Source organism: Nannobrachium achirus (genome assembly GCF_963921795.1).
Source record: "Nannobrachium achirus genome assembly, chromosome: 3".
NCBI lineage: Eukaryota > Metazoa > Chordata > Actinopteri > Myctophiformes > Myctophidae > Nannobrachium > Nannobrachium achirus.
In genome coordinates, this window is record NC_137812.1 from 43,841,579 (window position 1) to 43,857,958 (window position 16,380).

At 42.5% G+C, this 16,380-nt stretch overlaps 1 protein-coding gene across 1 annotated transcript; it reads left to right on the forward strand.

The window, feature by feature from the left end:
- The first annotated feature begins 964 nt into the window (after positions 1 to 964).
- LOC308280993 (uncharacterized protein) lies at positions 965 to 15,765 on the forward strand. The gene is made up of 10 exons (XM_080721035.1): positions 965 to 1,071; positions 3,465 to 3,938; positions 4,176 to 4,613; positions 5,233 to 5,670; positions 7,069 to 7,506; positions 9,581 to 10,015; positions 10,686 to 11,123; positions 14,297 to 14,566; positions 14,671 to 14,754; positions 15,347 to 15,765. Exons 2-10 carry the CDS (start codon positions 3,487 to 3,489, stop codon positions 15,495 to 15,497), a joined length of 3,144 nt encoding a protein of 1,047 aa, XP_080577161.1. The 5' UTR covers positions 965 to 1,071; positions 3,465 to 3,486; the 3' UTR covers positions 15,498 to 15,765.
- The last annotated feature ends 615 nt before the right edge of the window (positions 15,766 to 16,380 follow it).

Sequence of the window (16,380 nt, forward strand, 5' to 3'; positions counted from 1 at the left end):
GAAATTTGAAAGTTTGAGAAACACTGAACAAAGGGATACTGCAAGGTGCAAAACAGGGTTTAAAACATGTTACATACTCCGGTACAATAGGTGGCGGTATGCACCTCCGTAAGTATAAATCTAGAGGAGGTTCCTTCTCATCTGGCCAATCAGCGTGACTCTGCCGTTGAGCCATCCGCGTCTGGCGTATGCATTCCATAGAGCTATAATAATAAGATGCATTCCAATCCGAAGGGTTTGCACTTTGAAGTGCGCATTTGAAGGGCTATGACGTCACTGGTCACAGATATACAAGCTCACAATGCGTCGCAACCATAGAGTTATAATATTAAGGTCGCAACGCAACGCATTGTGAGCTTGTAGATTGCTATTTGGCGCGGCCCAGTGACGTCATAGCCCTTCAAATGCGCACTTCAAAGTGCAAACCCTTCGGATTGGAATACAGAGTTATAATATTAAGGGCGTATGCCCAAGGCTGTCCCTGTTCCGGTCTGGTTCCGGTCTCCCCCAAGCCCCCTGTGATTGGCTGAACCGGACGTAGGGAGCGCTCGGTTGTAGTCACTTGGACCGCGCGAGGTGCACCAAAACCCAATTATCATTGCGTTTATCGTGCGCTTGCCCAGGCCTTACGGCCTGGGCATAAATATAACGATTGCATTCACCACGGCTTCGTAACTCGCGCGGCGCTCCGCCGGCCGCGCGGCCCTGGCCCGCTCTTCGCGGCCACTCGGTCCGCTGGCCTTCGCGCCGCTTGCAATGTTCGTGGACAATAACTTAATGTCGTGGACAATAACTGTGACATCTAACCATAAAACGAGCGCTCCCTTCATAGACACGCTTGGTAATCTGCTGGACGCGAGCCATCCAATGGGCGTGGCGTTGTATGGTTGTTGTAATGTTGTGATCTCTGGATGTGATACATTTCAATCGTTGCGTGTTGCGTGCGTCGGCAGTCTAATATAATGTCTCCTAAATGAAACGTGTGCTAACTAAGTGCTTGCTGTTATTTTACTTGTAGCTTGTGAAACCACAACAAAGTTACTGTCGTCATTTGGGGCGCTTCGAGAAGCGGTAAGAAAGATTATATAATAATACATTAATTTGTCCCGCCATAACATCATGGCCTGAAATGCAATGGTGGTACTCGCATTTCTCAAGTAAAGAAGTATCAATACTGCAATGTAGAAATACTCTGTTACAACTAGTAAAAGTCCGGAGTTCTTTAAATTACTCAAGTAAAGTAGCCTACAAATAACCTAAGTGTACCTAAGTACAGTACCAGGGCTGCCAAGTTCCAGAAATTTTTAAGAGTGAGACATTTTTTGGGGGGCGCGATTTTTTTTGGCCTTTTTAACATCGATTTAGAGCGATTTCGTGGCGTGTGGGGCTTAAATTGGTTGGCGCAGACGGGGTCACTACCTCATGCTTATAAAGCATTCAAACTGAGTGACCAGCACAAGTAGAAATAAACTTGCAACAAGAATGACCAATAAATATACATTTATTAGTAAAACTACTAATAGTACTACTAGTAAGGCTAGTGGTTCTCAACCTTTTCAGACTGCGCCCCAAATAATCATATTTTAACTGGGGACCCCTCCACCCTATAAGCGTTCAGGCAACATTTTGTAGGCTATAACAAGGTTCTACTGTGAAAATAGACATGTGAGCATGTAGATCTACTATTTTCACAATGTCTGCCTCTATTACTTGACAATTTGGCCAATGTTTAATTTGTCATCTTAGAGCTATTTTGTCACTTTAGAAATGTGCAGATACCCTCTATACACTTAAACTTTGTTGGTTTGTTTACTGTTGAGTGAGAAAACAATGTTTCACATTAAGTTAATCATGGCGACCTCCACAAAATAATTTGGGGACCCCTGGGGGTCCCGACCCACATGTTGAGAACCACTGGGCTACTGGGATTCTTCCCTCTAGTAGAGTAGTAGACTAGTAGGCCTAGTGTTGGTGCAAACCTCCCTATCTCTTCTAAAGCCCTCCTCAGAATATGGGGATATTAGGGTTCAAGACAAGTGGATATAACCCATGAAATTATTGCGCGTGGGCTCTTTCGTGCATGCGCTCGCGGGAGGCAAGAGCTGGATTGTGGTCATCTTTGTGAAATATTGCCCGGCGTTTACTCGCGGAGCGAGTGTTTTTCTCCACCGCGGGGGCGGCGCGATCCCCGGCCCCGCAGATCGAAGCGAGAAAGCCGCCGTCTGTAGGGCTCTCTCTCTCGCTCCGTCGCCTGCATGTGTGTATGTGTAGAGGGGAGAGAGAGTGGAGGAGCAGAGCAGCTGCATTCACTGCGCTTAGAATTCTCCGTGCGACTTTTACCGAGTGAGAAAACCCCCGCAATTTTCGGGAGAGGTCCGTGGGATGGTTGTAAAATTGCGTGAGAAATGGCATGTGTGGCGTGTGGCGTGAGAAGAGGTTAAATTGCGTGACTCTCACGCTCAAAGCGTGAGACTTGGCAGCCCTGACAGTACTCAAGTAAATGTACTTAGTTAGCTTAGTTTTGCTAGCTTGAAACAATGTAGCTCCTTTCGGAACCACTACACGGCTATGTAGTGAGTGGTTCCGAAAGGAGCTAGAAACAATGGTATATTTATCGCTGAAACGTTACTGTCGTTAGGCCAGTGGTTGTGGGCAGGCACACGTAGTCACAGCCTTTGTTTCAGTATTCGATGTGGTATTCGATGTGGTTCAGTATTCAGTGTGGTTTTACTGTTGTTATATGTTTATATAATTAATTATAATTAATGTGATCGATTGGGCAACCATATAACTGCATATCTTGCAGGTAATCTGGAGAATCTGGCTTGTGGGTTAGGTTTACTGTTAATACATTCACAGTACACACACACACACACACACACACACACACACACACACACACACACACACACACACACACACACACACACACTTCAAAATGACTTTTTTTCAGTGATTACTCATGCCATGACATGGAGCCTTGAGTTCAATATATATATATTTTTGTATTTGTAAGACAAAAAATAGATTTTAGTAAATTTACCCCCATTGATTCCGGATGGGGACCCAATCCGGAAAACCAAGGCTCCATTGCATGAGTAATCAATAGATATAATGTCATTTTGGAGGCGAACTACTCCTTTAACCATTATATACGGTACATTTCAGCCATTGGAAAATAGCAGCCGATCTATGCGACGCATAGTGAGCTTGTAGATCTGCTATTTTTATACATTTTGAACTTGTGAAATGGGACATTCTGCACCATGACTACTTTTACTTTTGGTACTTTAAGTGCATTTCTATACCAATACTTTTGTACTTTTAAAGACTTTTCTTGTATAACGGAGTACCTTCTACATTGCAGTATTGCTACTTTAACTTGAGTAAAGAATGTGAATACTTTTTCCAACGCTGTTTGTTTCTGATTTATGTAATTTTGGTTTTCATTTGAACTGCTGCAGATCTACTAATCAACAGCCAAGGATGTTAAAAGAAGCCAAGGAGCTGGGGGAGCGCTTCTGCTGTGCACTGGAGCATGAACAAGATGAAAGAGCAGACGAAAGAGGAGAATATTGGATGAAAGATGTAGATGAAGACGAATGGAAAGAAAAAGTGCATGATTTGTTCTTTGATGAGTGTAGACACGAAACCTCCCGTCTTATTTGCGGGGAGGATAATTTGTATAAATGTGAGCTACTACTGGATCTATACTCTTATTTGGAGGAGGAGAATCCCGGGGCTCTTTCAGAATTAGAATCAGTTTTCCAGTCCGTTCATGAAGTCTGGACCCTATTCCTCGCGGATAGAAAGACCTCTCTTTTCCTAGAGGTGCTGAAGCTGGATGGGAAGAAAGCAGTACAGCTGTTAGATGTCCCAGTTGAAGAGAGTGAAGTGAGAGTCTTTGTTCAGTGCCTACCCTACATCTCCCAGCTCAGGTACAGTACATGTATTTTATGTTTAATAGGCTTTTAAACTAAAGGCTACATACTGGTATAACAGTTCAGCTGTAGTGTGAAACGTGATGTCTGTATGATACCATTGTGTGTGAACTTTTTCAGATTGTTTAATTTTACAAATTTCCACTCCTAAATCTGATGGATATAGTATCCAAACTATCCATCATACTTTGTTCTATTTATAAAGCAGAATTTCTGTCATTTTCATATAAACAGGTTCTCTAAGCTACGGTCAGGAATGTTGGAACAACCCAAGTTCCTGCAAAAGCTTATCTGTGAAGCAGCAGAACGGGAAGAAGAAACGGGAGAGAAGATTCTGGAATTGTTGTCCTCAGTGTGTGATTACAAAACATTCCTCCGTATGCACAAGGACGATAATTACTTAAAATCTGAGCTACTACTGGATCTGTACTCAAATTTGAAGGACTATGAGAGGCAAACAGGCAGAAGCGTTCTTCCAGCACTAGAACCACTCTTTCGGTCAGTTCCTGCAATCTGGTCCATTTACCTCTCGGATAGAAAGGCCTCCACCCTCCTAGAGGTTCTGAAACTTCAACAGGAGAAGAAACCAGTTGTAAAGCTGTTGGATGTCACAGATGAAGAGAGTCAAGTGAAGATCTTTGTTCAGTGCCTGCCCTACATCTCAAAGCTCAGGTAGTACAGTAAATGTGTTTCCTTTCAGTATTTGCCAATGTCTTATAAAAACTCAGTTCCATACCCTTTTCTAAAGATTAACACACTTCTATTAATTATGAACGAAAGGATCTGTAAATTCCCAATAGATCTCTGAAAAAAATCTGAAAAGATTGGTAGGGAAGTTCACCATAAGAATTTTGGAATATGGCCAATTTTAATTTTAAATCATACCTTATTTGGATGGATTCACATACGTCTATGAAAGGGTTTAGGTTAAATATAAGCTCATTTAAAAGGTACATGTTGCTGATATTAAACATATATTTGCCACATTATACAGTGTTATTGTTCTCACATAAGAATAATACAATTCAGGTTGAAAATTGGTAGAGTCTGGCTTTAATTGAAGTGTAGACATGCACAGCATTCAGCAGTGCACTCTTCCATCACCTGTATTGCAACCACATGCTGCATTCAGCAGTGCACTCTTCAATCACAGTACAGATAATTAGCTAGCATCCTGTTAAATAGGAATTCAGTAAAATGGCATCTACATGAATAGTATATTGATCTCATGATGCAAATTTCAGAGCTGTGTTTACTGTTTACATTTTGATTTTAATTTGAACTGTTGCAGTTTCTCGAATCAACGGCCGGGAATGTTAAAACAACCCAAGTTCCTGCGAAAGCTCATCTGTGAAGCAGCAGCACGGGAAGAAGAAACGGGAGAGAAGATTCTCGAAGCATTGTCTTCTGTGTGTAATTACAAAACATTCCTCCGTATGCACAAGAATGATAATCTCTTAAAATCTGAGCTACTACTGGATCTGTACTCGTATTTGAAGGACTATGAGACGCAAACAGGCAGAAGCGTTCTTCCTGCACTAGAACCACTCTATCGGTCAGTTCCTGCAGTCTGGTCCATATTCCTCTCAGCGAGAAAGGCCTCCACCCTCCTAGAGGTGCTGAAGCTTCAACAGGAGAAGAAACCAGTTGTAAAGCTGTTGGATGTCACAGATGAAGAGAGTGAAGTGAAGATCTTTGTTCAGTGCCTGCCCTACATCTCAAAGCTCTGGTACAGTACATTTATTTTCATACATTATTTGTAAAAGCTCAACTGCATACCCTTTTCTAAACACAATGAGGTATGATTAATGTTTTTGCATTAATAATGAACAAAGTTTGCAATGGGTCTGAATAGTAATACCCAATACATTTCAGAAGGATTTCTGAAAAGATTGGTAGGGAACTCAGGAATTTTGTAAATATGGTCCATTTCAATATAAAATTTGTGTTTTTTTTAAGACATGTCTTAACTCATTGAGTGCCAATCCCGAACTAGTTCGGCTTTATTATCGTATCGCAGAGTGCCGATCCCGAACAAGTTCGGCTTTTTTTTTTTTTTTTTGGACCCCATCAAATCTGGTGAACATGATTTCAATCGCGATTTTGCATGTTCCACCCCCATACAACCCCATCTAACATACAGGGCAGCCATGTTTGTTTACATAACATGTAAAACATAATGGCGATTATCTCAAGAATGCCTGAACGGATTTCCAATCGGATTTTTTTGTTTGAAAGCTGTGAACAAACTGCACAAATCCACTCCAATGCAATCCAGGATTGCATTGGATTTTTTAGAGCTCATTCTTCTCTGTTTTTTTCCCATGCATGAGGTGTGCAAGGTTTAATCATGGCTAAGTTGACGAAAATAAGGCTTCTAAAATGCTTGGTAGCCAATAGCTAACTTCAAGCTAACTTCATCCTCTTCCTGTACATGCACAAAGGAAAGTGTTCAGGCAAGTCATGGCTGCAGGGCTTCTGCATATACCAGCATATCTCTATGGGATTTTCTATGGCCACTGGGCGCCCTCTAGTGGTGAAAGGGGTGGCACTAAATGAGTTAAGACATGTTTTGGGTTAAATGTATGCACATTTAAAATGGAAATGTTGCTGATATTGTGCATTCAGCAAGTGCACTCTTCCATCATGTATTGTCCCATAGTATATTCTGATGATGCAGATCAGTAACCTGACTGCGCCAGATGGTGGCAGTAGTGCGTACCGCCCTACTTTACCATCTGAGATCTCACGGGGAGAGTTGATAACACTCGTAAAGTCCCGGGCCGGACGAATCAGCGGCAGCTACGGGCGGGCTCTGAGCCAATAGAGTCTGATTGCAGACCACGTGGAAACCCGTCTGGGTGTAACGTCATGCAGACAGGCCAATGTGAGTGGTTGGAGTTGGCACTCCCAGACTGTGATAGAGAGACGGCCCCATCCAATCACCTGCTAAAGAATTTGAAAAAATGGCCCGCCCCTTACATCGGGTCTGCCCGAGCAATCCCAGATGGTGGTAAGCAGAGCGGTATGCAGCCAGGCATACGCACTGCTGCCACCATCTGGCGCAGTCAGGTTAGCAGATCAGCAGAGCTGGTTTTAATTTTGGTTTTAATTCATACTGTTGCAGTTTCACCAAAGAGCCAGGCATGTTGGAACAACCCAAGTTCCTGCAGAAGCTCATCTGTGAAGCAGCAGAACGGGAAGAAGAAACAGGAGAGAAGATTCTGGAATTGTTCTCTTCTGTGTTTAATCCCGAAACATTCCTTCTTATGGGCAGGGACTGGGAGGGTAATTTCTATAAATGTGAGCTGCTGCTGGATCTGTACTCTGATATGAAGGACTATGAGAAGCAAACAGGCAGACGTGTTCTCCCAGCACTAGAACCACTCTACCAGTCAGTTCCTGCAGTCTGGTCCATGTTCCTCTCAGCGAAAAAGACCTCCGTCCTCCTAGAGGTGCTGAAACAGCAGAAAGAGAAGAAACCAGTAGAGCTGTTGGACGTCACAGTTGAAGAGAGTGAAGTGAAGATCTTCCTTCAGTGTCTGCCCTACATCTCACAGCTCAGGTACAGTATCTGTTTTCTTTCATTATTTGTCTACGTCTTATAAAAGCTCAATTGCATAACCTTTTCTAAAGATAATGAGGTATGATTAATGCACTTACATTAATAATGAACGAGGTTTGCAAAGGGTCTGAATAGTAATACCCATACATTTCAGAAAGATTTCTGAAAAGATTGGTAGGGAAGTTCAACTCAGGAATTTTGGAAATATGGTCCATCCATTTCAATATAAAAGTGTATGTTTTTTTTTATACAAAAGTGAACTTATTTGGGGGATTTGCATATGTATTAAGACATGTTTTGGGTTAATGTATGCATGCACATTTAACACCTTCTAAGCCACGGGGAGCCCCTTAATGTTAAAACCGTACTATATCGCACATCCCCCCAGGGACTCTCAGCCATGCCGTACATTCCCGGACTTTGTCTTTAAAACCGGAATAAAAGCTTTTGATCCGAAAATCGGCGATCGTCTAACCTTCCCTAGTCACCACTCGTGCATTGATAGCTCATGCAGACCGTGCATGAAGCAGAGGTGACGTCAGCGCCTCTCCTTCTCCAAGGCTACTCCCAGCCATCCGTTTGCTGTCTGCACACTCGAGCTCCTACAGCAGCCATGCTTGGGGCTATGCTAGCGAAACTTTTCAGTTCTGTTCTTCAGTCACACATGGATTGTTTGTGGGGACATTTACGTGAAAGGATCGCGCACGCGAAACGCACGGGGACATCGACGATCGGCCAAAACCCCCATTCTATCCCAACGGAAATCGAGAAAATCATGGTGAGTTACTGAGCTGGGGAAAAAAAAAAGAAGAAAAAACAGCGGCGCTGTTCAAGATGGAGGGGCTGCGGGGTCATGTTTATAAACATAATATTATGTCTCAGATCACAATACAATAATAGAAATTTCACGGCTAATCTACCAACCACCATTCTATTTCGGACGGCAAGGTGTTAAAATGGAAACGTTGCTGATATTCAACCTTTTTCTTTTGGGTCACTTGATACAGTGTTATTGTTTTCACATGAGAACAATGGAATTCAGGTTGAAAATCAACAGTGGCCTTTAACTCAGTTAGCGCCGGGCGACTTTACGAGCGACTAGTTCACTATGGCGTTTGGTGCCGAGCGACTCGGAGCGACTTTTATATAAAAGCATTGTTTAAGCTTTTAATATGTGTTTATAGACGGAGCGAAATGGTTAGCTTACCTCAGCTAATGTCCACACGTAAACCGTGAAAAAAAAGGATACGATTATGACGTCACCTTTAAACCAGGGCTTCCTGTTGACAACAGGCCTCTGCTAGCGTTAGCCTCAATGCAACCATCCGACCCTCACGTAGCTTCACTAGGTCGGATTTTGATTCTGAAACTTTCTGTGTGGCATCTATATACGTCCCGATGCCCATACCAATGGTGGTTAAAGACGATCAAGCACGAATTGAACAGTATTGAGCTGAAATGGTGACCGGCGGCCCGTCCATGTTAAGTCAATGAGGACCAAGTCAGCGTCTCATCCTGTTATGTGGATTTAAACAGGCTTAACATGGGACCATGTCAGTGTATGGTGTATGGTGGTCTCTAGTGGTCATCTGGTGGTATGGTATGCTGAACGTGCATTCGTTAAGGTGGTCTGGTTAAGGTGGTCTGGGGGGATACAAAATAGCTATTTCCTGGCGTTATAAGCGCACATTCATATTCATATTTTGGAAATCTGGCCCTGTATGAGTTAATTGAAGTGTAGACTATAGACATGCACTGCATTCAGCAGTGCACTCTTTCATCATGTATTGTCCCATCAGGGCCGTTTTTAGCTATAGGCGGTATAGGCGGTCGCCTAGAGCGCCATCCTAGAGGGGGCGCCGAAATGGAGGGAGTGGACCCAAACCAGCCCAAAACCGGCCCAAAACCGACTAAATTCACGGCAAAACCCGCAAAGAATGGGGGGGGGGCGCATTCGAGAGAGCTCGCCTAGAGCGCCGATTAGACGCGCTATGGCCCTGTGTCCCATAGTATATTCTGATGATGCAGATTGCAGAGCTGGTTTTAATTTTGTTTTTAATTTGAACTGTTGCAGTTTCACTGATGTTGAGCCAGGAATGGCAGAACAACCCAAGTTCCTGCAGATGCTCATCTGTGAAGCAGCAGAACGGGAAGAAGAAACTGGAGAGAAGATTCTGGAATTGTTCTCTTCTGTGTTTAATCCCGAAACATTCCTTCTTATGGGCAGGGAGGGTAATTTCTATAAATGTGAGCTGCTGCTGGATCTGTACTCTGATATGAAGGACTATGAGAAGCAAACAGGCAGACGTGTTCTCCCTGCACTAGAACCACTCTACCAGTCAGTTCCTGCAGTCTGGTCCATTTACCTCTCAGCAAGAAAGACCAACGTCCTCCTAGAGGTGCTGAAACAGCAGAAAGAGAAGAAACCAGTAGAGCTGTTGGACGTCACAGGTGAAGAGAGTGAAGTGAAGATCTTCCTTCGGTGTCTGCCCTACATCTCACAGCTCAGGTACAGTTAATGTGTTTTCTTTAAGTATTTTTCTTAAATATAAAAGCTCAGCTGTATAGCTTTTTCTAAATAAAATGAGGTATGATTAATGCACGTCATGATTTAATCATGAACTAGGTTTGCAAAGTCCTAGTGCATTTCTGAACAGTTCTGTAGAGAAGAAATGTATATTTAAAGGGAAACTTGTATAATTCAACCAAATTTGTCGTTGCGTTACATTAATCTCTGCATAACAATGGAATTTAGGTAAAGTTTTCTTTTAATTTTAATTTCAACTATTCACTACATTCAGCAGTGCACTCTTCCATCACATTTATTGTACAACTAATTTGATAGGATCCCATTATATTCGCCTGGTAAACCATCCCGGTCAGTCAACATTATCATTGTCTATCATTGAACATCATCAGTCTTCTGCAGACCGGTCTGGCACCAAGCGTTGGGTGGACCTTTTGGTTTCTGCAAAACGCCCACCCAGCGCTTGGGGCCACACCGGTCTGCAGAAGCCACAGAATCTGAATTCACACGAGGGCATTTACCAGGGCAGGCTACCATTATATAGGAATTAGGAATGTATTACATTTGCAATCCTCTGTATGAACGCTGCTTTCTGATGATGCACAGAATCAGATACTAATGTAAGTTTGTTTTTTGATTTGATCTGTTCCAGTTTCACTGATGAATACGCAGGAATGGCAGAACAACCCACGTTCCTAGGGAAGCTCATCTGTGAAGCAACCGAACAAGAAGAAGAAACGGGAGAGAATATTTTAGAATTGTTCTCTTCTGTGTGTAATTACGAAACATTCCTCCTTATGCACAGGGACGATAATGGCTGTAAAACTAAGCTACTACTGGATCTGTACTTGTATTTGAAGGACTATGAGACTCAAACTGGCAGAAGTGTTCTTCCAGCACTAAAACCACTCTACCAGTCAGTTCCTGCAGTCTGGTCCGTATACCTCTCAGATCATGGAATGACCTCCCTCCTCCTAGAGGTGCTGAAACTACAACAAGAGAAGAAACCATTAGAGCTGTTGGACTTCTCAAATGAAGAGAGTGAAGTGAAGACCTTCTTTCAGTGCCTGCCCTACATCTCACAGCTCAGGTACAGTAAATGTGTTTTCTGTCAGTGAATACTTTCTGCATATACGTATAGATGACCCCCAGTTTGATGTCCATTAGGCCACGAAACAAAAGGCAGAGAATAAACACTGCACACTGACTCACTTTTATTAAGGCATCAAATCAATGCTCTTCTCGTTCTACAGACTGATTTAAGATGGGCAGCAAGACGCCATCTTAACCATGATTTAAAACATCACTATAAATTGACCATAGAGGCTAAGTATTACCATGTTAAAAATAAAATAAAAATTACACCCAGTGTGAAGTGAGTGGTGCTATTAATGAATCGATTTCATTAAGCGCCTCGCGAAACTTGGCCAATGTGGGATGGTGGGATATACGTACAAATACAGACAAAGCCAGATGTAGGAGCGGTTAGCACCGCTCAAAAAATCACACTTTTCTATGCTGGTCCAAAAGAAATGAGAAACTGAAAATACTATTTGTTATTGTTACTATTTATTTGTAATACAGTTGATTTACAGTTACATTTTGTAAGGAATATGTAATAAAACCTTTAATTTACAAATCCCCATGTGATTTGTGGATGTTGTGGAAGTGGAGTTGTGGAATTAATGTACAGTATGCGTAATTTGGTTCTCAAAGTGGGGTTCAGGGACCTTTGATTAGGTTCCAGGGGTCCTCATCTAAATGATTGATATTTAGGAACCAAATGGTCCATTACAGATCTGTGGCATTTTAAAGTATGAAAATGTAACCAAATGTACCCTTGTGGTGCATTTGGTTACATTTTCATACTTTGAGAGTTAAAATGCCACTATATAGTATAGATTGGGGTCCCAGAGATGATTTAAAGCATTGTTTCTCAAATGGGGGTACGTTTACCCCTACGGGTACGCAGAGGTACTACAGGGGGTATTTGAGAGAAAATGGAAACATTTATTTTACTGTTATGTTTAATTTTCAAACATTATGTGAACGTGTTGCTCCGTAAAGCTTTAAACCAGATTAAGTAAGAAAGTAGTAGAAAACAGGCTTCTTACTTTTATTTTCAACATCTATCTATAAATGCGACAAATCTCTGTCTGTTTGTTTGTTTGTTTGTAATCCGCGTATCTCGAGAACCGTTCGTCCCACCGGCTTCAGATTCGGCACGCGCGTTCCCCGCCGCCGCGCGGAGTGCAGTGCCGGGCCTCGACCCGACCCGACTCGCGGTTTTCCGAAACCGGCGCGAAACGTTCGGAATCTCCTTATGCGGAGCTGATTGTTGACATCAGGCTGTTCCGGAGGAAATCGGCGCAAGCGCTGAGTCATTGTGACATCACTTCATAAAAGGCTCTGACATCACGTACGCCACATGAGTCAACACAAAATCTCTGTGAATGTGTATGTATGTATGTAATCCACGTATCTCGAGAACCCTTCTTCCCACCGGCACGCGCGTTCTCCAGATATGGGCATAAAGTCTGACATCAGAGTTTTCCGCAACCGGTACTGTGTGTGCAGAGATCTTCATATATGGGCATAAGTGGACAAAGACAAACAGATGGTCAAAACGGGTCCTATGACAACAGGTATATTGGGGTTTGCATTAAAGGCTGGGGCATTCATGGGGTTTGCATTAAAGGGTGGGGCATTCATTCCCTATTTCAAATTCGGCACGTGCGTTCCCCACCGCAGCAGGTAGTGCAGTGCTCGGCCTCGACCCGACCCGATACACGATTTTCTGGAACCAGCACGCAAGGTTCGGATTCTGATGTCTGACATCAGGATTTTCTGGAACTGGCACTGTGTCTGCATAGATCTCCATATATGGGCATAAAATGGATGCAGACAGACAAATACAGATATCTCCATATATGGGCATAAATGGACACAGGCAAACAGATGGTCAAAGATCTCCATATATGGGCATAAAGTGGACGCAGACAGACAGATACAGATATCTCCATATATGGGCATAAATGGACACAGGCAAACAGATGGTCAAAACGGGTCCTATGACAACAGGTATAATGGGGTTTGCATTAAGTTTGTCTCCTCCTCCATCTGTTTGTCTGTGTCCCTTTATTCCCATTATGGAGATCTCTGTATCTGTCTGTGCCCCCGACTGTGTTGCAGACACAGTGCCGGTTCCCCCTTTAATGCAAACCCCATTATACCTGTTGTCATAGGACCCGTTTTGACCATCTGTTTGAAAAAGCGACAGAAATCTCATATATGGGCATAAAATGGACGCAGATAAATATATATCTCCATATATGGCATATATGGGCATACAATGGATGCAGAATCACAAAGATCTCCATATACGGGCATAAAAGGGACACAGACAGACAGATACAGAGATCTCCATATATGGGCATAAAATGGACGCAGATAGACAGATATCTCCATATATGGGCATATATGGGCATAAAATGGACCCAGAACTATAACTGCAGTGATCTCCATATATGGACATAAAATGGACACCGACAGACAGACAGATACAGATATCTCCATATATGGGCATAAATGGACACAGGCAGACAAATGGTCAAAACGGGTCCTATGAAAACAGGTATAATGGGGTTTGCATTAAAGGGCGGGGCATTCATTCCCTATTTACATTGTTCCGAGTTGGCCAGGTCGCCGACTAGACGCTGGGCCGCCCAAAGGGCGGCCCAGCTTCTAGTATTGATAATAACAACTGGACTTTTGACGTCAGTATTTTCTAATCAAAGTGTTGTACCCATTTAGGCCTAACCTATAGTTAGGCCTAAATCAGAAATTAGCCTACAAAAACAAATATGTTGCTACATACTGTACTTGTACTGTAAGCCCCTCCCAAACACAAAATGTGTTTCCGGCCTGAATGGGTTAAAGGGGATACTTGGATTCAGAAATCAGGAAAAGGGTGTACTGAGGCCCAAAATGTTTGGGAAACACTCATTTAAAGAAACTGTCACATCAAATGGTTGATCCGTTGCCTTTGGCTTTAGGCTTTTCATAGACAGTGAGATGTCCACATGCTGTAGTAGATGTTAAAAAATAAATAATTGAGATTATTTAAAAATGAAAAAAAAAGTACATATGTATTGTATATTTTCACTGAGGTCTGGATTACTGATTAGGTGCTGATCACATAACCTGCACTGATCTTAATAGTGATATTAATGGTTACATCCCTCGCTCATTGTTTTTCTGCAGATCCAGCAAGTCCGTTCTGCTCCGGCTCCTAACGCTGGTCTCTGGGGCCAGTGAAACGGACAGAGTGATGCGAGCAGGGTCCCTGGGGAGAGCCCTGGGTGGAGAGCTGGATCTCAGTAAGACCAGACTACACCAGAAGGCCTGTAAACGATTGGCCCTGGTTCTGAAGCAATCTGAGGGACTGACAGAGCTGGACCTCAGTCACTGTCAACTCACTGACCAGCAGCTAGGGATTCTGATCCCCCACCTGCACAAAGCACAAGTCCTGGAGTGAGTAGTCTTGTAAAATGGACTGATGTGTGTGGATTTGCTCGTGTAGAAAGTTTAGGAACTAATCTATTCTTTTGTCCTTTCTCTTCCTTGTGGTGTTGTAGTCTAAGTCACAATAAACTCACAGATGCTGTAACTGACAGATTACTCCAGCTGCTCTCCACCAATACCTGCATTAAAACGATGCGGTGAGTATAATGTAGACTACTTGTGTTTTGAATATGTGCATTATTAACACTTCCGAATCCGATGCCAATTACGTCCAGGAACGTGATAAGAATTACCGCGGTGCGACGCCATGCCCCGTTATCACGTCCAGTTACATGTTAGCTGGTTACCATGGTAACCAGGTGAAGAGGTAATCATCAGGAAGCATGTAATCTCCATAGGCTCCTATTCATTGCTGCTGCAAAGAAACAGCTTTATCTCGGAATCTACTTCCAAAAACGCTTTGATTGCCGAGAACCATTTTCTTTTTCACGGCGACACTGGGCCGAGACGGTCGGCCGCGGTTAGAATTTTTCATTTCCTTGTGAAAGTAAACATCCCGGTCTACATCCGGGGTTTTCCGGAATTTCCACAACATGGACACGATCGTGGCTTCCGGGGCTCTTCAAAATAAAGTGCAGTGAATGGTGGCACTCTGTATCCAAATCATTTAAAAAATAATGGCATTCCAAGTGTTAATAGGATAACTAAAACCAATCATCAACGTGGTTTACTATACATCGTACTGTTCATGATAAAAGTAACATTTTCCATCTTTTGATGTCTTTTCAGACTCTTGAACAACTGCTTCATGGACACAGCCCCTTTCATGAAAGACGAGCGCTTTGAAATAAACAAGGAAATAAACAAGGATGTCGACAATGGGAAAAAGAGGCGAAAAAAGCAAAAGAACAAAAAACAAAACAAAAAAATAAGAAGATAAATTACACTCAAGTACTTGACTGAAGACTCAGAGTATAGTTTAAATGTAAATTTTATTTTGTACATAGAGATATACTGTATCATCTACCGTAGGTCATCATTGCTGGATCTATCATTAGTTACTAATGCCGCTTCTATGGAGTCTTATGAGGAAGCTGTCTCACATTTAAAGCTGCATTGTGCACATGAAAATACTATATGATACATTTTCCTTTGAAGTCATGTCCACATGCTAATCCATCCACATTGTTCTTTGCCTTTGACTATTAAGCTCCTAAGGTTTCAGGCTCCCATATCTGAAACACCTTTTACATTTGCATTTCTGAATGACAAATACTTCAAATAAACACAATATTACAGATGAAAGCATTGATTTTTATGCTCGGCTCCACTTTTATCATATTAGGTTAACTCATACAGTGCCAGGCGACTTTTAGAGCAACTTTCTCACTATGGGCTTCCCTGCCAAGCGACTTTGGGCGACTTTTACTTAGAAAAAAAACAAAAAAAAAATTTTTTTTCAAAAAATTTTTTTTTTCAAAAAAAATTTTTGGACCCCAAAAAATGTAGTAGGCATGATAGAAATCGCGAAATTGCATGTTTAACCCCCATAGCAACCCCATCTATCAAACATGGCAGCCATCTTTGTTTACATCTTAGGAAAACATAATGGCTATTATCTCAAGAATGCCTGAACGGAATTCCAATCTTTTTTTTTTGTTTGAAAGCTGTGAACAGCCTGCACAAACATGGTGCATGATCTGTGCATGGGTGTGCATGATCTGTGCACTACAAATTACATGGAAGTCTATGGAGAGGGCTGGCACTAATGCCACTCGAGGGCATTTTTAATTGGCAGTAAGTGAGTTAACTGAGTGAATTAA

Excerpts from the sequence above, each read along its gene's own strand:
- LOC308280993 (XM_080721035.1), top strand. The coding sequence starts at position 3,487 with ATGTTAAAAGAAGCCAAGGAGCTGGGGGAGCGCTTCTGCTGTGCACTG. Across the intron at positions 7,507-9,580 it reads CCCTACATCTCACAGCTCAG|TTTCACTGATGTTGAGCCAG; the intron begins GTACAGTATCTG and ends GAACTGTTGCAG. Across the intron at positions 11,124-14,296 it reads CCCTACATCTCACAGCTCAG|ATCCAGCAAGTCCGTTCTGC; the intron begins GTACAGTAAATG and ends GTTTTTCTGCAG.